This window comes from Piliocolobus tephrosceles, chromosome 1 (genome assembly GCF_002776525.5).
Source record: "Piliocolobus tephrosceles isolate RC106 chromosome 1, ASM277652v3, whole genome shotgun sequence".
NCBI lineage: Eukaryota > Metazoa > Chordata > Mammalia > Primates > Cercopithecidae > Piliocolobus > Piliocolobus tephrosceles.
The window spans coordinates 15,263,368-15,287,524 of record NC_045434.1 but is presented as its reverse complement, the minus strand read 5'-3'; the positions used below and the strand labels follow the sequence as shown (position 1 = coordinate 15,287,524).

General features: G+C 40.5%; 1 protein-coding gene across 4 annotated transcripts in view; it reads right to left on the bottom strand.

Annotated features, from left to right (window-relative positions):
• The window catches only part of PCNX2 (pecanex 2), a 275,321-nt gene that overhangs the window by 219,302 nt on the left and 31,862 nt on the right, over positions 1-24,157 (bottom strand). For all 4 annotated transcript variants that reach the window (XR_002732387.2, XR_002732388.2, XM_023216240.2 and 1 more), the window contains exons 2-8: positions 22,750-22,955; positions 21,870-21,990; positions 21,114-21,150; positions 17,848-19,164; positions 12,439-12,586; positions 12,151-12,296; positions 10,212-10,305 (exon numbers count right to left, since the gene is read on the bottom strand). Coding sequence is in view for 2 of the 4 variants with exons in the window: in XM_023216240.2 (XP_023072008.1) it covers positions 10,212-10,305; positions 12,151-12,296; positions 12,439-12,586; positions 17,848-19,164; positions 21,114-21,150; positions 21,870-21,990; positions 22,750-22,955 (2,069 nt within the window). In the remaining 2 variants the exon portion in view is untranslated. The remainder of the gene's footprint in view (positions 1-10,211; positions 10,306-12,150; positions 12,297-12,438; positions 12,587-17,847; positions 19,165-21,113; positions 21,151-21,869; positions 21,991-22,749; positions 22,956-24,157) is intronic.

The window sequence follows — 24,157 nt, the reverse complement described above, 5'->3', positions numbered from 1 at the left end:
TCTTAGCTTGTGTCTCTTCTCCGAGTATTTGCTGGTTATTCTCTCGCATCTTTTGAAGTTATAGACTGTAAGCATCATAATCATCTAGAAACACAATGTCTTAGTAACTTAAAGCCAAAGATTTTCCCACATTAATACATATAAAGTGAAAGCGTTAAGTTTCAAGAGGCATTTTCTCTTCCTCCAAAACAATAATGGCAATGGAAATATCCCAAGTCTGTAGTAACTGTTCTGTGAACTACAATACACGATACTTAGCACATCTGGTCTCAATTACCCTGTTCTCTGGTGAATCTTTGGTAAACTAGTTTGGTTCAGGGCTAGAGCAGAGATAAGTTTATTTAAGTTAGATTGAGCTCCAAGCAATAGCAGAAATAGTGACTAATGGTGGAAACGTTTAAAAGTGCTGCCACTAGAAAGTAATGAAGACGGGCCTGGGGCTAGAATCTAGCCTGGGCCAGAAGAGTGCACTTCTATATGGAAAGAGTTGCGCCTCAAATTGACCATGACGATATTCCACCATACTGGACTCCCCAGGCTTTTCACCATCTGAGTTTCTACAAGTAACAGACAGTCAAAATACATGTGCTTCTTCTACACCGTCTCACTGATGTTGGAAAAACATTTCCTGAAATTCTTCATCTTCCCCAGAGTTTAAAGACGATAGCCTACCACTCTCAGGGAGGGGGCCTCCTTTTTCTGCCTCTCCTTGTTTTTCAGGCTTCCTCCGGGGACATGGGCACAAGGCCCACAGAGGGACACAGAGATGAAAGTCGCAGCAACATGTTCAATATGTAGGATGTTTAACTAAAGCAGCACTGTTCTGCAAACCATAACCTGTTATTTTGAATTTTTAACACGGATTCTTGTTTTACAGTCGGCAAAAAACTCTTCTTTTATGTTACAGCAAAATTTGTGTGAGTATCGGAGAAAAAGGCAGCGACACCATGGAAGTGAGGCAAGGCCAGGAGCATGGGACCTGACTGCCATCATGTGGCGGCAGTCCGAAGAGATCTACACTGAGCAGCAGGGCCAATTTTCAGGCTTTCGAGAAGATGCCCCACAGAACAAAATCTTTCTAGAATCAACCTCACAAACCATTTGTCCTATGACTCTATGCCTGGGTGAAAGTACAATCTCTTTCTAACATGTCTAAGAAAACAAGATAAGAATGACAGTGAAAGGAGCAAAGAGTAAAGAGTGAACGCCAAAAAGAGAGGACATGGAAATTTGGGAGGGTAGACACTATTCCAAGGCAGACCCGGGTGATCATCTACTTCTTGCCAATCTTTTTCACCTCCTTGTGATCAAAGGCACCAAGAAACCGAAAAAGTTTTTCAAATTTGAAGCAGCAAATATCTATCTCTCTACTATCCAAATTCCGTGAATGAGGCAGCTGTATGCATACCTCAAATATTTGTAATAAAAGATGAAATTTCCAAACTATCATTGAATGGCACATGGTACTGGGTATATCTAATATTGAGAGAAGTTACAACGTTTTACTCTTCATGTTGAATATCTAGTTGACGTGTTTCGTTGCCCCACATTCCTGCTCAGCTATTCCAAACCAGAGTGTCACTATTATTTATTCTGACTAAAGTTAAAAACCCAGTCTAAACAGACATGATTATTTCTTGCTGCTTTCTGCCTGCTTATCTTCTCTGGGAACCAGGTAGATAATTAAAACATTGTGGCTTTAGAGGACTTTCCTGAAAGTTAATCCCAATAAGTAAGAGGTCTTTTTGAGATAAGGGTCAGAGAAGCTGATAATGTCAACAAAAGAGTAAGAACTCTGAGGAGGTAGTAAAGATTAAGTACAGGGTTTCAATCCACCTTTGGAGTATGGTACACAGTGGGATTAGAGATTTAGGGCAGCTTTCAAACATAAGCCTAATTTATAAACTGAAAATATCTGCTTCAATCTTTGCTACAATAATTCAAAAACAAAAGTCATGAATAAGTGAATTCACATAAATATTTATATTACCATCTACTCTATTTTTTAAACAAAAACAAGTTGAAGTTCCATCCTTGATATAAAAATTCCCCAAAAAAGTCCTGCAAATGAATTTGCTACAGAATGACTCTTCCATTCAGAAGAGCACCATGCCTACTTTATGAGTTATAGATCCTCAAAATGAATGTAAATATCATGTCTTTCCAATCAGATTTCACTGGGGAGCAGAAGATATGCATTTTGCATGCATTTCCATTAGATCGTTTATGACACTGGAAAAGCCAGATTAATACGGAAACATGGTTATAGATTGTTCACAGAAGAAAGTTCTGCTATATACGTGGATTAATTTATACACAAAGAAATATAAATATCTGCTGAACAAAAAAGAGAAACCGTCAAGCTTTAATTACAAGATCTACGGAGTAGTAATAAAAATTCACTCTGCAACAAACGCTTTGCACTCAAAAACACATTTCAACCTAAGCAGCTTCACCTCCAACTTCCTAGGCAGATTGCCTACTTCCACTTTGGTTTTCTAGGCAGATTAGCAATTCCAACTTTCCAGGCAAATTAGTTCATTTTGGCTCTGAACTATTGAATCAATCTTGTGTTCTGGGTAATAAAATACTCAAGTGGATTTATCCTCTGGCACTTTTTCCTCCTAGCAATTCTAAAGGCTGCAATTCAAGTTGTAGTTTCCTCATTCCAGTTTCTGGGGAAAGCAGAACTGTGTTAGCTGATGTTACCAAAGGTACTTGCACTATGGACAGCTATTGTACAAGCGGAAAATGCTGCTACGTTTCTGTAGCAGTCCACAAGAACTGCACTGGTTCCCACAGCGACAGTGAGGCCAAGGAGAGAAGTTTGTTTCCTCTCCCGGTTTCCTTCAGGAATCCCCAAAGAGACATGAAGTTAGATTACTAACAATTCCCTATTCATACTTGGGAGTCAGGGATATAAAACTGTCACATGGTAACAAGGCTGAACAATAGCTAAGAGGAATGGCTTTTTTGCCAATAATAAGAATCAGTCGTTTAATGGCCCAGTTGGAGACAATCCCAGCCACTGAAGTCACCTCATAGGGAAAAGCCTGCTTTTCCAATGTATCTTCCATGGCTGAATGACTTACAGCCCCAAGGAGGCATCCTTCCAAGTTCAAAATCAAAGTTTATGTTTACTGTAATAGAAGAACTTAAAATCTAATTACATTAAAAGCCAAGGACATCATATTAAAGGACCTACTCTAAAATTATACATGCCAAGATGTTGGAACACAACAGGTTAATAAGGGGAATGCCTTCAAATCACATAAACCAACTCATAAAGGACTAGAGGAAAGGCTTCCACCTGGCCCAAAGTATTTTTGTTATATAAAATTGGGTATTTTGTTATAAAAAGTCAAGACACAAAAGTCAACATCTTTTGGTATATCAAGTCACAGTGGGCTTTACCTGAAGTCCTTCTACTTCTATCCAAAGATAGTAACAACAGCCAACATTGACTGAGGGCCCTCTATGGCAGGCACTATCCTAAACACTGCATGTGTACTATCACATTTAATTTTTTTTGAGACGGAGCTCTGTTGCCCTTGCTGGAGTGCAGTGGTGTGATCTCAGCTCACTGCAACCTCTGCCTTCCGGATTCAAGTGATTCTCCTGCCTCAGTCTCCCAAGTACCTGGGATTAGAGGTGTATGCCACCACGCCCAGCTAATTTTTTGTATTTTTATTAGAGACAGGGTTTCACTACATTGATTCAGCTTGTCTTGAACTCCTGACCTTGTGATCCGCCTGCCATGGCCTCCCAAGGTGCTGGGATTACAGGCGTGAGCCACCATGCCCGGCCCACATTTAATTTTTAAAGCAAACCAGTGAATTAGTTACGGAGGTATTACCTGCATTTTTTTTGTTAGAAAATGTATACTTAAGATGGTTAAGTGAGTTGCATAATGTCAAACAAAAAGTAAATATCAGTGCTGGAATTTGAACCCAGGTAAGTCCGAGACAAAATTTGTGTTCACATAGCTAGATACTAAACCTCTGATTTCAAGCAAGTAAAATTCTCAATGTCAGATTTTCCTCTGTTTTTAGCTTTCATACAGACAGAGAAAATTGTTTGCTTATGAACTAATAAAACACAGGGCTGGACTGGGCGCGGTGGCTCATGCCTATAATCCCAGAACTTTGGGAGAGTGAGGAGGGCAAATCACTCTGAGTCCAGGAGTTCGAGACCAGCCTCGCTAACATGACAAAACCCCGTCGCTAGTAAAAATACAAAAAATTAGCCAGGTGTGGTGGTGCGTGCCTATAATCCCAGCTACTTGAGAGGCTGAGGCAGGAGAATTGCTTGAACCCAGGAGGCAGAAGTTGCAGTGAGCCAAGATCACGTCAGTGCACTCCAGCCTAGGCCACAGAGCAAGACCCTGTCCCAGAAAAATCAAAAATAAAAATAACAAAAACTCAGGGCTAGAAAATTTAATGTGAGTCTCTACCTCTGATTTCTACGTAGATTGGTTTAAAACAGGTCATTTTACAGGTTTCATTTTACTGTACTTCCCCACTTATAAAAGGAGGAGATCACATTCTGTGTTCAGATGCATTGATCTGGCAAACTGCTAGTGCTTTGGCTCTCCCTCCAACCGTCCCATCAAACATGCGGGATTTATTTGTTGAGGTCGTTTTGATAATCCCACATTCATCAGGGATGTTTTGCTCTGCACATAGATTCCCATCACTCCTGCTGCATAGAGAACAAACCACACTCCTCCACCAGTTTCATGTGCCCCAGGGCCCTACTCTGCCCCTCCTGTTTAGCTTCTCCTGCTGTCCCTCATCCCAGAACTCCAACTGGGCCATCTTTGTCACTTCCAATGATTCATTTGATTTAATCCCACATTTATTGAGCACCTACCTATAAAGGGCTAAGTGAAGGCTGGTTTTAGACGTATGCAATCTAGAAAAAGAGATGGGAACTCTCTACAAGTAAATGAGATACCAGGGAGAATGTGATCAGCATCCTCCTGGCAGCAACTTGAAGAGATGAATTTATTTTCATAGGGAGGACTGAGAAGGAAAAGAAGTATAACAGAGGCAGACTGTAACTTGAGCTTTCAAAGATAAGAGTTTCAAAAGGGAGCAATGAGTGGAGACCTTGGCAAGGTGGTTTGGAGGCGCCTGCAGAGTGGGAACCACCAAGGGCATCTGGATGCCGCACATGTGGGCAAGCGCTTTCCCACTGGAGGGGCAGGGCAGAGGCTGACCACAGGTAGTTCACAGGCCACAGTCAACCACGCTCAACCTGTGATCTGCGGTGGTGTTAAAAAAAAAAAAAAAATTAAAATTGGCTGGGCGCGGTGACTCACGCCTGTAATCCAGCACTTTGGGAGGCCGAGGCAGGCGGATCACGAGGTGAGGAGATTGAGACCATCCTAGCTAACCTGGTGAATCCCTGTCTCTACTAAAAACACAAAAACATTAGCCGAGGCTAGGTGGCACGCGCCTGTAATCCCAGCTACTCAGGAGGCGGAGGCAGGAGAATCACTTGAACCCAGGAGGCAGAGGTTGCAGTGAGCCGAGATCACGCCACTGCACTCCAGACTGGGTGACAGAGGTAGACTCTGTCTCAAAAAAAAAAAAAAAAAAAAAAAAAATTAAAATCAACATGAAACAAAATACACTTTTAGATACAAATATGCATTTCTAGCTCCTTGTGGAAAAAACTGGAAAATCCTGTCACCTGGGGCTTATGAGCCATCATAAGTAGACTAACATAGCAGCAGCCCTTCAGATGGGATAAATGCCCTCCGATTTACTGCAGCCATCACCACTCCTCTCTACCATTCCACACTGGGCCCCCTTCACCTATTTATCACACCTGCCTGGGCTCTGAGGAACCCTGAGCCTGTGACGCCTCTGTGGGGGATGGGAGCAGGGAGGGAGACTCACCTGTCCACCGGCCACTTACTATCTACACGAAGCTGAGCACTTCTGACAATCAGTCTTAGTTTCCTTATCTGTAAAATAGAGCTAGTATCACCATCCTCAGTTTGTTGTGCAGATTAAATTAGGTAATTTAACATTTAGCTTAGTGTATAAGTGTTTAACAAATGGTGGCTGTTACTACCTGAACTATTGCAGGCAAGTGCCTCGTTCAGGGCCACGAACTGCCGTAATAGTGCACATGGGAACAATGGGTAAGGTACAAGCCACTCGGTCCTTCCATGTGGCAAAATCCTGACCTGCTGGCATTTCACTGGCTCTGCTCTGGTTCCATTCTTTACCTCTACCATGAGAGATGGAGATACAGCGATGACATCCCCAGGTGCACATGAGCTCAGACGAGTGCACACACGCACTAGTATGTTAATTCAGAAATTCAAAGATCTAAATTGAGCCAGATGGCTGGTTCTTATTCTGCTTTCCGAGAATTTTTCCTTCAGATAGCCAACTCAAAGATTCCCAAATCATCATTACATCATGGGCTTCTGCAAAAGACAAAGCTTATAACAAATCCAAAGAAATTAGCCCCCCGTGAATGGGTAGCACAGTTTTCCATGTGTCAGAGTCTGGGGAGAAGTTTGAGACAATTGGAATATCCACCCTAAGCCTGTCAGACAGCAATTTAAATCCAGAAGATCATCTGACTGACATAGGACTGACTCGTTTTTCTTGAGCACGAATTAAACAGATGGTAGCGCCTTAACTGCTTTTCCAAAACTACCTAGGAAACGGCTTCAATGCTGTAATTTTGCTAAGTGAAGTGACTGGAGTTTTGTGCTCATGCATCTGACAGGAAGCACTGTACATTTCCTGTGCCCAAATGGGCCACTGAATGCCACACCACCACATAACAAAATCTCCTCTATTATCTATCTTAAGGACTAACTATACATATAATAGCAAACAGTGTGTATTATCTTTGAAGCACAAGAAAGAGAAGTTACACATGGCAATGTGTACTTCTTTTCTAGAACTCTTCTTGTTTGTTGGTGTTTTTGCTACATTTTGTTTTGTTTTTTGTAGAGATGGAGTCTTGCCATGTTGCCCAGGCTGGTCTCAGACTCCTGGGCTCAAGTGATCTTCCCACCTCAGCCTTCAAAAGTGCTGAGATTGCCAGGTGTGGTGGCTCACGCCTATAATCTCAACACTTTGGGAGGCCAAGGCTGGCGGATCACGAGGTCAGGAGTTTTGAGACGAGCCTGGTCAACATGGTGAAACCCCATCTCTACTAAAAATACAAAAATTAGTCGGGCGTGTTGGTGGGCACCTGTAATTCCAGCTACTGGGGAGGTTGAGGCAGGAGAATCACTTGAACCTGGAAGGCAGAAGTTGCAGTGAGCCGAGATCACTGTACTCCAGCCTGTGAGAAAGAGCAAAACTCTGTCTCAAAAAAAAAAAAAGTGTTGAGATTACAGGTGTGAACCACCATGCTCAGCCCTTTTCTAGAACTCTTAAGACCAACACCCTGTCAAATAATGCTGGAGAAAGAGCAGATAGTCAAAGACCCAGAACTTGCTATCTGAGACTGGTGGACCAAGGCCTTGCCCATTGGAGCATTCACACACGAGAAAAGCTAGGGGTGACCAGGGACATTCAATGAAGATTTTCTTCAAGGGGAAAGTCGCTTGCAAAAAACTTGGACATTTTTCTCTTTACAGGAGCTCAGTAATTAACTCAGTTGCCATTTCACCAGAAACAGAGTCCTCAGGGATCACTTGTTGATTTTGCTGCCAGGCTTTTGTCCACAGAACTTCAAATATCCCTCGGAGAGTCAGCCCCATCCAGTCTCAGGGGGAACCTCGAATCCAGTTCTGTGTGTGTAAGTAAGCCCAGACCAAGGGCTTGCTTGGTCCTAGTGATTGGGCTCAGGGAATATGGCTCAGTCAGAACCAATCAGACACAATGAGACCTTCCATGGGGTCTACGGGAAAGAAGCATACTGTTCTTGCCGGACTTAGATGAGAAAAGACACAAGATCTAGGGTAATGACAGCCGTCTTTTGACCACTAGGGTGAGGTGTTTGAGAATGGTGTCAAAACAGAGGAACAGGAGAGCGACGGAAATGGCAAAACTAGGCCCCAATGACTCAATCTGAACCTCTTTATCTAGACACTCCTGAAGACAGATGGACTCAAGACTGTTCAGTTACATCACCGCAAAATCCCCGCTTTGAGTAAACTTGTCTGAGATGGGTTTCCCTCCTGTGTAACAGAAAGGGGTCTGACTGTTCTATGGACTTGAAGAGGCACATAGGAAAGGGCCAGGTATTCTGAGACTCTCCACTAAGCCACACGCCTCACAAGAAAGTTCAGCATTAACACTGCTCAGTTGCCTCTCAGTCCAACACCCTCGCAGCACCCCAACACAACCTCACCAAAAGCCATTTCACCAAGGCTGAATGCACTGTGGCAAACCTATGTCCAGGCAGCTCTGGAAACAGAAGGCAGGTTAAATATAAAAGAGCTGTAATCTGGAAAGGAAATGCAGAGGAAATGAAAGAAAGTAGAGGCTGGACGAAGTTTAATAAAGAGAGAGAAATTTAAGGGGAGAAAGCAAGTTAGCAGGTCATGCTAGAAGAGGCAGAGCCTAAGGAACTGAGGCTTAATGAAAACACTATAGGTCCTCTCTCTCATTTTTATTTGGATACTGTAAATTTTCAGTTTTTTAAGGCTCTGGATATATGGCCTTATTCTAACTATCATTACTGACAAATGCAGTTCAAGTATTTAACCTAGAGGAAAAATGACATATATTTATCCTGGGGAGGGGGGGGAAATTAAAACCAAAAATCTTGTAACTTTACTTGGGGATAAAACAAGAATTTATTCTAAATTCAGCTTAGAAAAACAACTTTTAGCTGGGAATTGCAGAATAATATGGCAGTTTTCAAAGCTGTGTTCTCATGCAATTACATATTTTGTCTGAGAAAGCTGCCATCTTAGATGACTAAACTCATCAAACCATCATAACGTCTAGAATGTCCTGGAGGTTAGAGTAAAGATGTGGACAGCAAACCTCCCTCTCCTCTTGGGTGTCCATTTGCATGGGGACTCTGCATGCTTGTTGGATGGAGAAGAAGAAATTTGTGCCATCTGGATTGCTGCATGGTACCTGAGGGAAAAGGAGAAAGAGTGGACGGCAAGTGGGGGATGAACAATATTTCTGTTTCCCCACACGAGTGACTTTGGGCACATGCAGGCTGCTTTAGTGCAAAGCTCAGAAGGGACTGCATGGCAAGAGAGAGCCGTCACTTACAGTTCCCATCAGACCTACCTGAATGGCAGGCACTAGCATTCCTAAGCAGGTAAGAAACAGTAGTGGCATTAAAGAGAGAATGCCCTAAGAAGCTGGCACACGACAGCATTCCACCTGGAGGCCAGAATGCAAGGACAAAGACAGCCTTTATTCTAAGCACACAGAAGCCTCCCTCTGAATTTCCCATACACCCTTGGGAAGACTTTAAACTTGGAAAGACACATGGGGTCACAGGCTCTGAAATTAAGGTTTAGATGTGAAGCACAAGACTTTCCAGTTACACCGCAAAAGTCTCCCATAAATCCTCAAATATACATATAATTCTAAAGAAGGATACATGAACAATTTACTTCCACACTTAGAGCAACCAACTGAGACACGGCCATATGGATTATCCACAAAGAATCTTGAAGCCCAGGATGAAGGATGAATTCTGTCTGCCACTGACAAGATGTACAGCTTGCCCAACACACTATTAATCATCATATGTCCCAGATATGCAAACTAACTTAATATCAACTTCACCTAATTTAATATCAGCACAATTAAGAAAGTTATTCAAAGCATTCTGAAGTAAAATAGAAAAGATGTATATCTATCTGTAAAACAGTTTGCCTTCATTACTGTAAATGAGAATAAATGAGAACTAAACACATTTCTAGTCTGCTCCTTGGAACAAATTTAATAATGTGTTTGAGATCTGCATCACCATCTTTCTTGAAGGGAACACTATTATGTTTATACAGGGTTCCTGTCTATTTATATTACCTACATGTTGTCTTCGTTTTTGGAAGCAGCAATGATTAAAATGGTTTCATTTATTTTTCATTATTTCAGAATGTCAGATTTTCTTTTTCTTTCACGCAAAACTACATGCCTTAACAACTACAAAGGGATTAACACATTTCTTCTAAACCAGAATCCTCACTTTATCTCCATCGCTGTGTCTCCCAGCAATGCAACAGCTCTCAAGCCTGGAAACAAAGCTCCACTCACCGAGCCTGAGAGAGACAGTCATAATTTGATGGTAGAGGCTGTAAAGGACCTTCTTTCTGATTTCCAGATTTTAAATAACAGGATCTAATTTCCCCTGTAAAATCAGAAAATTTCAGCAAAGAATATGACATAATTATTCATATAGAACTGTTTCAACTTATACAATTTTCAAGTTAAAAGGAAACTTATTTTGGTCTGTTGTAATAACTGTTGACAATCTGGATCCATTCTTTGTATTTCTCCGCAGAATGTATACCCTGAGAAGTTGAAGGATGTCTGAAAGAAATGTGACTAAGAAAATTTTCTTTGACCTGCTTCCCTGCTAATACACTTAGACAAGTTTTGACTTGGTTACTTATTATTTAATTGCTTTTCATAGACTTATTTGTATCATCTCTTAATTCACTTTACATACATTCTCATGTGTCAGCATGATCTGTGCTAGCATATAACTGGATTTTTTTGTATACGAATACCTCAGTGTCATGTGCAAAAAGCAGCTTATTAAGAGTACAGTTTTGATTGGTGGACCACATGAGATCATCTCTGCCTCCAAATGTGCAGACAAGCAAGTGCCACAGCACACTGACTGACGTGTCAGCCTGTTAATGAGGAAAAGCAAGAGATGGAATTAATTTACAGAGTTCAATTAGCTCCACTAAAGCAGCTCAGGATATTGAGGTATGAAAATCCGTTCCCTGTCTAATAATGTAAATGGTTTCTGCCCAGAAGAGCTCCTACTAGTGCCTTCTTCAGTTGACACAGGAAGTGTAATTCACCTTGTCTGTTGTGAGAAGCTGGAAGGTGGCCCTCAACTCAAAGGTGTTTTCCACCAAGAGAAACTGTAACAACAACCGCAGCCCCTGTGGAGGCTTTCATGTAAGTGCTAATGTTGTTCTTTATGATGTAAAAGTCCCTTATATTTCTGCACATGCAAAAGCATTTAAAACTATAAACTACCAAACTCCAGATAAAGTAACCATATAATTTATTCTCCAAACCAGGATCCTTTTGAGAGTAAAATAACAAGCACTACTGGAGCTATATGATACATAAGCCAAGACCCATTCCAGAAAAACTAGGACCTATATCCCTTATCCTTTGAACTTTGAACTTGCCACTTTATAATTCTCTATGTATACTATTTTAAATCCTTTTTATAACAAGGCGATGAAAAAATATATCAAGGTCAGGTGTGCAACACAGGTCCAACAAATATTTACTGAGTACTGGGCATTGCCCTCTTGAAGTTGATAACTGTGAGGGGGAAATGCCATTAATCAAATTATTACACAAGCTGTAATATTATCAAAGAAGTAAAGAGACAGGGAGTTAAGAGAACAACCAAATCTGATGAACCTGATTAAGTCTGGGGAGTTCAGGAAAGGTGTCCCTGAAAAACTTACCTTAGGCCGGGCGCGGTGGCTCAAGCCTGTAATCCCAGCACTTTGGGAGGCCGAGACGGGCGGATCACAAGGTCAGGAGATCGAGACCATCCTGGCTAACACTGTGAAACCCCGTCTCTACTAAAAAATACAAAAAACTAGCCGGGCGAGGTGGCGGGCGCCTATAGTCCCAGCTACTCCGGAGGCTGAGGCAGGAGAATGGCGAAAATCCGGGAGGCAGAGCTTGCAGTGAGCTGAGATCTGGCCACTGCACTCCAGCCTGGGCGACAGAGCAAGACTCCGTCTCAAAAAAAAAAAAAAAACTTACCTTAGGACTAAGATCTGAAGGATCAATAGCACACACAGGCACAGCATGTGTAAAGACCCTGAGATGGGAGGCAGCACACTCCGTTCAAAGAACAGTATGTGGGCAACCATAGCATTAAGTCTTCCAGTTCTCAAGTCTAGTGCTCAGGCTAAGATATCACAATGAGTCCTGAGAAAGCTGACAGTTTTCCCTGCTTGTTCATTAGTAAAGAGCTCCAAAGACTCACCATGTTCATCAATGAAGACATGCATAGCATCCACAGATATCTCTTCTTGTACAGATGTTTCAGGCCCACTGATGACTTGCAAGACAGAACTATCTTGTTGGGAAGTTACCCTGTAGATTATCTGTCTTTGTCTATTGCCCTGGAAACTTAACACATATAAAAGTTTCAAAAAAAAAATGATTAGAAGTTCCTCCTTATCCTTGATAAAGCATTAAAAGCAGAAGCCAGTAAATGAGGCTGTCTCATGGTTTATGACTCAGTGAAACTAAATAAGTAACTTATCCTTACAAGGCCGTAGTCTTGGCAGGCTGAGTGCACGCGGGGCTGGTGCTAGTATGGTCTTGACTTTGTAAGTCTGGTTTTCCTTGCTTAGAACTGTGTCCACTGGGCTTTTCATTTTCCAGGATTTCCTCCTTTTTTTCCTGGCAAGTGTTATCTGAAAAACATTGCTTTACCTGTTAATATAATATAAAATAAATCAATGTGAAAGCTCTGGGAAATAAGTTACCAAAACTGAAACAAGAATAGAAAGAAAATCTAAGCAGCTCCTCTGCATGCAAAAGACTTTTAAATAATTTTTCATTTTCCTAATTATGGAAGTACCTACATATATTTGAAAAACAGAAGTATGTATACGTCTGAGATGTGTTATTTAGGCGTCTACAAACACCTACTATTTTATATACAGGTTGAGGGACTCCCTTGAAATAACTCGGTGACCACACGTGTGCCCAGCTGGACATCACCCATTTTGGTTACACAGGTCTGAAAGGTTCATGTCTCATAAATGAATAACCTCAGATTCTAAAAAATTACAAAAACAAATCTGGCTATTTCAGAGCAAGGTCCCCTTTACCATTTATAAATCTTATTAGTCTTTCTTCTCACTCACTCTCCAAAACTGAATTTTCAAGCTAAAGCTAGAATTGGCCCCTTCATAAAGCAAATACTTGTAAGTATAGCTGGAGGTGGGTGTTGTTTTTGTTTGTTTGTTTGTTTGAGACAGGGTCTAGCCTTGTTGCCAAGGCTGGAGGCTGGAGTGCAACGGTGGAATCACAGCACACTGCAGCTTCAACCTCTTGGGTGCAAGTGACTCTCCTACCTCTGCCTCCCAAGTAGCTGGGATGACAGGCACATGCTACTACATCCAGCTAATTTTTAAAACTTTATGTAAGTATAGGGGCACGCTATGTTGTTCAGGCTGGTCTTGAACTCCTGGCCTCAAGTGATCCTCCCACCTCAGCCTCCTGAAGCACTGGGATTACAGGCATGAGCCACCACACCCAGCCAAGTATAGCTGGTATAGCTGATTTTGAACAATATGCTTATTGTCCTGTGTAGGACACAGTGAGCTACAACACCTATTCCTTGCCCTGAGAACATTTTAAGGTGAATGAGAATTCCAAGATCAACAGGTGCAGAATGTTTTTATTTTATTTATTTATTTATTTATTTTTTGGCATTTTTGGAAGCCTCTTTAAACGATGAACCACTAAGGGTCTCAGGTTATACCATTATGCAAAATGGACTGCATATGACCCTGAGGATCAGCCCTTCCTTTTCTGCGGACACATTCCAACAGTCACTTTTAAGATCAAAAGGACCATTGTACTCCCATGACTTACTCTGAGTAAATGATTGGCTCTTAAGCTCAACAGCCTGTGCCTGAGAGAACAGAATTAAGCCTGAACCTACAAGTTCTTTCAAGACACACCATTAGAAAAGTCTATCAAGACCTGCCTAAGCCCTCAGAAAGCAAAACTGTGTTAGTGTCTGTGGGATACAAATCACATCCTTGCGTGTAGAACAAAGTTATTCATCCTGAAACTTCAAGTCATTAGAGGAGCAATGCTGGCTTCTCTGTGAGTTCTGAAGATAAACATTTTCAGCACATCTGTGAAACTACCATAAGAATTTCCTTGGTATGAAAATGTTTGCATTTCATTTGACAGCCTGTCAAGATAGAAGTTTTCACAGTTTTCAAGAAACACATTTATAAGAAAGTGCTATCATAACAAATAGCTTTAGCCAGTAATCATGCCTCATAAAAAATCGCAGAAAGGCACATTGACACAGCTCTCCTGTGTCACACTAAGAGTCTTTGAATTCATTTGTTCACATCTCTTTATCATATCTTAGACTCCTTTTCTCTTAAATGGGTACATTATGTAAATCAACATATGGGTGATTTTTTTCCTTTTTTCCTTAAAAAATACATTTATAGAAATGTTTCTGTTTATAAAAAATAGTACACATTCATTGTATGTAATTTAAAACTACACAAAAGAAAACACTTTGAATCACTGTTAATCCTGCCACCATATTACCACTGGAGCCAATTTGATATATATCATACCAATCTCTTTTTTCTAGATATATGCACTTTTTTTTTTTTACAAAAATGAAGTCATAATACAGGTATGGTTTTATACCTATCATATTTATCTTAAACTACTATAAATATTTAACGTTATTGGATATTCATCTACATCATCTAAAAGTAGTAGTTATATAATATTACAGTGATAATGGTATAATTTAAATAGATCCTAACTATAAATTTACATTGTTTCAATTTTCCATATTATAGCCAATTTTTCAATGATCATTTCTACATACATTCATGATTCTTTTCTTAGAAATTCTTAGAAGTTACAAGACTGAATATACGAATGGACAATGGCCAGAAATTATTCATAACGTAGAACTCTGACCAATAATCTGCAGCAACCAGGTGAGAAAATCAACCCATTATCCAGGGTAAGCAGCCCAGGAAGACAACATCCTATGCACAGGTCAGGCTCACAGGAAGTCAGACCACTGTTTCTGGCAAACAATCCAGGAAGCCAAACAATAACCCCCGTAATAATTAGCCCAAAATGGTTAGGACTTGATTCACACCTGACAGCTTCCCTAATGTGTGTCCCTGCTTCCAACTTAGGACCACCCAAAGAAAACCAAATATAGTCCCCTAATGAAGCACATAGGATGCCTCACTCCTAGTCTAGCCACCTCTAGCTTCATAATGCCCAGAACCTCCAGTCAGGGCACATCCGAAGCCTTCCCTTTTTTCCACTATAAAGCTTTGTCATTCTAGTTGCCTTTAAGTCTCTGCTGAACCCAAGTGATGATGGCTGACTCCCTTGCCATAAGTAAGCTCTGAATAAATAGACTTTGCTTGCTCTCATAAGGGCAGTCCTCATTTATTTCCACAAAGTAAAATAAAGTTGTGTCAAACAAAAAAAGCAAACAAACATGCTTTAAAGATTTTCAAAAGTGTGTGGTTTTCCATAGCCTTGAATTCTAGGATATTTCTGAGACCTGAGAATGATCCTCTGAAGAGAACCTGGGCTGTAAATAAGAGCACATTAGAGAGAACTAGAAAATCCTGTATATTTTTCTAGTGAGGTCCAAGTTCAAGCACTGTCCTACTGATGAGCAGGAAAAAGATTAGAGAACATTTCCTAAGCTGCTAATATCATTAAACACCATCACATTGTTTTATAAACAAACTCAAAAACTGGGTGTTCAGATTACAATAACAAATACTTTAGTGAAAGAAGAATAAGAGGATATTACCAATCTCAAACACACATGATACCACTGAAAAACTATCTAAATTGCCACCTTTGATGTTGATGGCCTTCTAAGAGCTAAAAGATTCATTGTAGTCTGTCCTTTCTTCCTTCAATTAAAATCCTCTTTCCTAAAAGAAGCATGTAATTCATTCCAACTCCTCCCTTCCTGCTGTACCTTCAAGTTCTTGGTACCTAAGCCTATCTCTTCCCATAGAATACCTCATATCTCCCTGCACACAACCTCGATGTCCAATTTAACCCTTCTGATTGAATGTGGCTGGCTGAAAAAATGAAGACGAGCAAAAACTCAAGCAGGCAAACCAAATAAACTTTACATATGGCCTGAGGGGAAAACAAAAATGAAAGACTAAAATTGATCAAATAGCAAAACTTTTCACATATTCTCCTAATGGAATCCTCACAATAAATCTGTAACACATTATGATTCCTGCTTTGTAGAAGAAATTCCAACACAGATGGATTTGATCAATTGTCCAAGCTCAACCAGCCGGTATTACTCAACCAAATCTGGCCTTGTGCTATCTCGTTCCAAAGTCAGTGCTCTATCCACTGGACACATCGCTTCTGGGAAGGCCTTCATGTGCTCTGGGTTAGCACCGTCTAATACAGCAGCCAAGAGCCACACGGCTACTTAAATGAATTAAAATGTAATAAAATTTAAAATGCCACTTCTCATCTGCACAGCTCCCTTTTTTAAACAGCTACATGTGGCCATTGGCTACCATATTGGACTGCAGATACGGAATATTTCTATCACTGCAGAAAATTTTATTGGACAGTGCTAGCCTAGAGGTATGAATCTCTATATTGGATAGATGATAAACACCCACATCTTTTATTAGAAACATTTTTGTCTCAAGTTACTCCTGCTTTATATACCACCCTGTCTGTTAAAAAGTTTAAGTAATCAGAGAAAATTTCTCAGAGCCAACAGTATGGAGCCACAGGAGCCCCTGGATGTCCAGAGATCAGAGGAAAAATCCCAGCACTAAGAAACGTTACCACCTACAGCACAGAAAATGAGCTACCATATGCAAACACAACTTTCAGTAAGCATTCCTACCATACAGATGCTATCTTAACACAGATCTATGTAGAAATGATACGCTCAGAAATCACAGCATTAACAGAATTTAAAGCTAGAAGACCTTATAAAAGCTCTAGTCCAGTAACATCATTTTAGCCACGAGGAAACTGAGGCCCAGAGACATTAAGTAACCTGAAAATAAACGTACCTTATCTTCATATAGGAAATATCATTTAATTTTTATGCAAGGACTCTGGAACAAGACTGCCTGGAATCAAATCTCAGTTCTAGCACCTCCTGAACTAGACACTTGGGAAGGCAAGTGAAAATTTCTGAGCCTCATCCAAAGAACAGGAAGGATAATGGTATATCCACAACATAAAGTTATATAAAGAGTAAGTGAGTGAATATGACAGTAATTGTATTAATTTATCATCTAAACTGGGGACTCTTTTGAGAGAGAAAGTCAGTGCTCTTAATAATTATGTTGGCAAAACATGTGTAAATGAGGACCCTTCCAGGCAAACCACAAGGTACAGTCACCCTCGTTAATGTATGCAAAGTGCTTAGAACACTGCCTGGCATAAATTAAGAGCTGCAGAAGAGTTTGTTATTATTACGGGTACAACATGGGATAATTAGTGAATTCTGTATTTTATAATAGAACTCAGCAGGAAAAGTAGATTCACTTTATAGAAATTTGTCTTAGAATCAACTTTCCCAGAAGGCATCTATTTCATAAAGGAAGAAACATCTATTGCGAGTACTTGCCACAGTAGTAAAATATAATTGCTTATTTCTCTGGGAGTAAATAGTCTTGCCTTCTATAGGGAAGCAAAAAAATCATGATAATGCCTTAAGTGTCCTGGTAGAGTAGGACAATATATGTACACATGTTCATCACAGAGCTTAGTCTCGGTAATTCAGCAAATATTGATGACAAAGCCAAGCAACAAATGATTGCCCAAGAGTTGTCCCACTATTTGCAAAATCAAATCACAGAAGGCAAATGGCAAAGAGGAATATTGCCTTCTGTGTCATCATCAGAACGGAACTGATGTGGAATCGCACCTCGGAGAAGCCCACTTTCTTCATTCTGCTCTGCTGAGCCATTCAACTGATTGGATGCGGCCATCTTGGAAGTATTAATGGACTCTAACAGGGAGACAAATTCCAGGAAGTTGGACTCATTTGGTATTTGTCCTTCCTTAGCCTCTAGGTCAGATTTGGAAGTTGGCATTGTTTTCTCTGTATCATTAATAATTTCTGCAGAACTTTTACTCAAGAAGACATCTGTCCCACTGTCCACACTGAGCACCCGGGCATGCCTCTTTTCATGGCTGGACTTACAAGACAATGGGTCAAGGTTAGTCAGGCCTTCCTTCCCCACCTTAGACTCAGAGGCCGTATCAGGCGTAAGCCGGGTCGCCGATTCCCAGGGTTCCCGTGAGGAAGAACTGTGATCCTTGGTGGCACTTCCCCCCTCCCCAGATCCATAGCCAGAACACTGATTGGTGGATACCCTTGCCTTCAGTCTCTCTGGAGTCCTTTCACTTCCATTGCCTTCGGGACAGGGAACACCTCCTCCCCCACCCTCAGGCAGGTCCAGGGTGATCACGGGAATTGAGATCTGCTCGGCATTGGGAGAAATGGCCGCCCCTGGGTTAGTTGGCTCAGCGTCAGACTTTACACCAGTCTTCTCTATGCCAACCACCTTCAGGTGGAGGGAGCTTTCCAAATCTGTCATGGAGTTTGGGGTACTGCTCATCGTGATAACAATTTTTATGGGTTCATGTAGACTCAGTGGGTCTCCGGGTTGAGAAGTATCGATGAGAGTAACAGCTACCTCACTATCTGAGGAGTCCACTTCCTGGTTCAAGGGTAGGTCCACCTGGCAGGAAGTATCCACCTGACAGGATGTGTCTGCTGGCTCCTCCACAGGCTTGGCCACGATGGTGTCACACTGAGGGCAGCTGCTGCTCAGGCTGTCCTGGGGTGACTTGCTTTGTACCCGTTCCCTTATGGAACCCTGGGGACAACTGACAGGTTCTGGAATCAGGACTGAATTCTCACTCCCCCACGGCTGGAAAGAAACGTCTGTTTCTAGTAAGTCATACTGAGACAAAGACAGGTGGGGCAACTTCTTCAAGGGTCCCTTATCCACTAAGCCACCCTCGGATCTGTGGCGCAAAGGAGGCTGCCCCTTGCCTCCTCTTTCCTTTCCTTTACCATTGATGAGAGTTTCTGTGACAACTGGTTTTACGGGTATTGCTGACTTGGGCATGGTTTCCAGCCTGTGTGCTTGACAAGCAGGTAAACTTTCCATTTTGATACCAGGTGAGGTAGATGACACTGGTGCTATGGGATGGTCTTCTGATAGAATGACACCTGAAATGAATGACACATGGAAACTTGATTAGCATTGGAAATGAATGAGTGATGCCCAAGAGCCAGACCTAATGAATAATAACAAAACTAAAACAGCACCAGCAACTAATGGAATTGGATACTTTTTTTTTTTAACTTTAAGTTCTGGGATACATGTGCAGAACAGGTATACATGTGCCATGGTGGTTTGCTGCACCTATTAACCCATTATCTAGGTTTTCAGCCCTGCATGCATTAGGTATTTCTCCTAATGCTCTCCCTCCCCCTGGCCCCCAACCTCCGACAGGCCCTGGTGTGTGATGTTCCCCTCCCTGTATCCATGCGTTCTCATTGTTCAACTCCCATTTATGAGTGAGAACATGCAGTGTTTGGTTTTCTGTTCCTGTGTTAGTGTGCTGAGAATGATGGTTTCCAGCTTCATCCATGCCCTGCAAAGAACATGAACTCATTCTTTTTTATGGCTGCATGGATGCTTACTTTTTAAAATAACACTCCCACTGTGAATTTATTCTTGAAATACAACAATAAAAATAAAACAAATGAAAAGCAATACAGTATAACAACTATATATATATAACATTTACATTGTATTAGGTATTGTAAGTAATTTAGAGATGATTTAAAGTATACAAGAGGATGTGTGTAGGTTACATGCAAATACTATGCTATTTTATATAAGAGATGTGAGCAACATCCACAGATTTTGGTATCCACGGGGGTCCTGGAACCAAATCCCTTAAAATACTGTAGAATACCACCAACTAAGATGGTGTCTTTTATAAGTTTTGACTAAGGAAAAAACAAAATTCTTTGCTTTACTGTAGTGTTGCTAAGAAACACCAGATTTACTCACCAGGTATGGATTTAAATGCTACCTGTACATTTTACATACGACTCCGAATGAAATAATGTATATAAAACTTCTACTGCAATTCCTAGTACAAGTAAAAAATGGGAAATTATTGTTTTAATAGGAATGGTGAAATTAAAAGGCCAGGCCAGATATTCAAAGTACATAAGATGATGAGCTATAGCACACCTAATCTAGAAGAATATGTTTAATATGAAGAAAAAGGTATGTGCTTGTATATATGTGTATAAAACAGACATAAAGTAACTGTTATGAAGCTGTATGTGCAACTAAAATATTAGAAATCTAACTAATGTGAATTTATTTTGGTAGTAAAAACACAGAAAAAAATCTGGATAATCCTTTACACATTGTTATAATGGGATACAGCTGAATGATGAAAAAAGAAACTTCATTTTAGGGGTTCAGGGCTATGGTGCTAATTTTAGCTGTTTTCTTGAACAAATTAAATTTTACACCATTTTCAAAACTGAAATAGTGCATAAAATTTGTCTTTGTAGTAGTAGAAAAGAAAATAGAATTGCAGAGAAAGAAAGGAATTAATTCAGGCCTCCAAAAGATCTTTTCTAAGCCTTCTGCAGGTAGTCAAAAGATTAAAAAAAAAAAAAAAAATCTTAGTAAAAACGTAAAACAAAAATTGTTTAAGTTAAAGGAAAGATCCCCCAAAACAGAATTTGTAACTCGAAAGAAAGGTAGATATGCAGAATGCTATACAATTTATCCTGTCATGTTTTGATGTATGTACTATAATACAAATTTTTATATGGATGATAATTTATCATCCATAAAAAAACTTACATGTCTGCTCTTTATAAGCCATATGAAATGAGGCATAGACTGGAGAAATGACAATGAATTATGATCAACAAAATATCACAATTTGAATTAAGACTTAATATACAAATACTGATGAGAAAAAATTAAAATTAAGAGTTAAAGAAACAAAGTCAAAATATAACTATGCAGTCTTAGGTATAGTTCTTATTTTCAGTTGATCCACTGGCATTCTGTTTTATAAAAGTATTTTTCACTTCACTGAGGATAATGCAGTGATAAAATATAAATGATGACACTTTACCTTTGAGATCTTCTACGGTTTCCTGTGCTGACAACTCCTAACAAATGAAAGAAACAAAAATCAATGGATGACTCAGCTGATCGTCCATTTCCAGACAGTCAGCAATAACTAACCAGTAGTCACTGGTTTTCTAAATGGCATGTAGGGAAGAGACAATACAGAGTTCACTCTCCTTAAGCTTCTATAAAAATGGGGACCAGAATGGATACAAATGTACATAAGTGTGGACATTCAACCAAGACAACTGTGCTGTGACAAAGGGAGATTTACTACTAAGAAAGTAAACAGAGAATAAGCCACTACTTACACTATAGCGAATGGAGCTCAATAAATTTAACCTAGAAAAAAGGTAATTTATTGACTTCCCAGAAAGGCAAGTGTGATTTAAAATGGAAAGCAGAGATGATACCCATTTCAGGTGGAAGGCATTGCAGATATGATGACTTAAATGAATGACAACAGAAAGAAGCAAAGGCCTGCAAATTGGTTCTCTGACCAGTGTGGTTGACTCAGCAGTGGGGGTGGATGGCAGAGGAGGCCAGAGAGTGTGCTTTGAACACATGACTGGGCATTTATCTTATGGCCCCAAGGGCACCCTTCAGGCCATTTCCAGCCCCTGGGATGTGGTATTCACTGTACACGGGCCAGTGATTACAGCATGCAAGCTACAATCACTGCTGCTGAACACTCCCATTCTAGGTGAGATCAACATCGAAACCACATGAAGAGGGTGAAACAGGAAACAAGACCACTAACCAATGGCCCAGAAGAGTGATGAGAGGTTATGCTTTGCCCTCTGGAGCTGCAGCGGAGGGGAGGCGTGGAGAGGTTTCGACTGGCCTCTTCCTTTTTGCCATTGTGAAACTGCCTATTATTGCTAACCCAACATGAGAAACAAGAGCAGTGAGTGATATTATCAAACAGAAGCATGACTCTTTTAGTACTAGTCTAAAAACTTATTTTTCCTACAGTCCATTTTGTTATACTCCTTACATATAAATCTTTGTTTGTTGTTTTTAAGAGACAGGGTTTCGCTCTCTCCGGGTAGGCTGGAACGCAGTGGCACGATCACGGCTCACTGCAGCCTCACCCTCCTGGACTCAAGTGATCCTCCCAAATCAGCCTCCCAAAATGCAAGGTTTACAGGCATGAGCCACCATGTGCAGCAGATGAACCTTATAATAAACATTACTTTTAAATTAGAGGACATGCTATCTTAAGGAGCTGTAAGAAATAATACAAGAATAGTGAAAAGAATGCTAACTCAAAAATTACTCTTAATATTTCAGTTCTATGTAATGTATCACTTTTATATCAACAAACACAAATGCTATTCTTTAAAATGCTCTGGCACACTCTAAGCATTTAAATAACAACATAAAAACAGTGAAGTGAAAGTTTTTGCAGTGCTAAGCCTAAGACAAATGAATTCTAGATCATGTGAGAAGGTCATATTGATAGCCAGTTAAACCATCTCAATTATGAATATCAACGTCATGCTTAAGTATATGCTGAAATATAAGAAAAATGTACATATTTCTATCTGCCTGTACTAGTGATTTCATAAACAACTGATAAAAAAACTTAAGAGCAAAACATTTAAATTTTGAAGTGTCACATTAATTGGAAACATTACCTTGGGTTTTTGTGATTAGTTATGTGTTCACCTTTGGCCTCCTTGTCTTTATTTGGCTTTTCTTCCTTTCTGGATGGCTTTTGTTGAATTACTTCTCCTTTGTCAAACATGAGGTGTAGGCGATAACTGACCAGTTTGATTATTGTGAAGAATATAGTCACTGCACTGCAGTAGAAAAATACAATGATCGCATTTGGAGGAAAAGCCTGAAGAAGGGAAAAGAGAGAGGAAAATCATTTGCTTTTAAGATTTTCTTTCTGTTTTAAATCTGGACACATTTTTAGACTATATACTGAATATAAATTAGGCAAGACTTCAGATTTGACTAATTTTGTAAGTTTTCCTGGTAAAAATACTTGAGGAGAAAGAGCTGTTTTTTATTTTTTGAAGTCTTTTTTGTTTCTCAGGTTCTGTAGTAGTTGCACTGATAACCAACATTCGATTTGCAGACAGGAATCCCACAGAACAAAAGATATATTCAAGGAAACCTCTTCTTTTTTTTTTTTTTTTTGAGACGGAGTCTCACTCTATCACCCATGTTTGAGGGCAGTGGTGTGATCTCGGCTCACTGCAACCTCTGCCTCTCAGGCTCAGACAATTATCCTGCCTCAGTCTCCTGAGTAGCTGAGATTACAGGCATTTGCCACCACGCCTGGCTAATTTTTGTGTTTTTAATAGAGACAGGATTTCATCGTGTTGGCCAGGCTGGTCTCAAACTCCTGACCTCAGGTGATCCACACACCTCGACCTCCCAAAGTGCTGAGATTACAGGTGTGAGCCACCGTAGCCAGCCTCCATGTTTGATAAGCTCTTATCTATGGCCTAATCCAATGCATCTTCCTATGCAGCTCATCTTAAAGGCCAGAGATGTATTTGTTTTCATCAACAAAACACAAAAAGCCTTGTGGAGAACAGAAGGAAAAAGAAGGGAGAAAGGTTAGGGTAACCACTCCCCCATTCCCCTCCTTAACCTCCTATTGGGATAACACCTGCAGGCCATGAATTTCCCTGGGGTTGTAATGCACACAGGGGACCACAAAAGAGTACTACTTCCAAAAGGAAGAGGGATATTTCCAGCAGAGACAAATGATCTAAACATGGCGACTATAGTGAGGTTCAGCTCAATTCCATGCAATCACCTCAAGAAACAAAACAAAAAGAATCACTGGGACCCATGGAGTTGTCCTACTCTGTAGCATCTCCCATATACCTTCCTAATTCTCTCCAGGACCATGGACTATCACACGTTCTCTAGGCCTTCCTAAACTACATTCCAATTCTTTGGGATGGAAAGACATCCCCAAGTGTCCCAAGGTGATATCCAGGACAGCCTTAATGACTCACAAGACCATTTTATCAATGGACTGTCCTAAAGAATATTGGAAATCCAGTGATCTGTGTAGCCGGT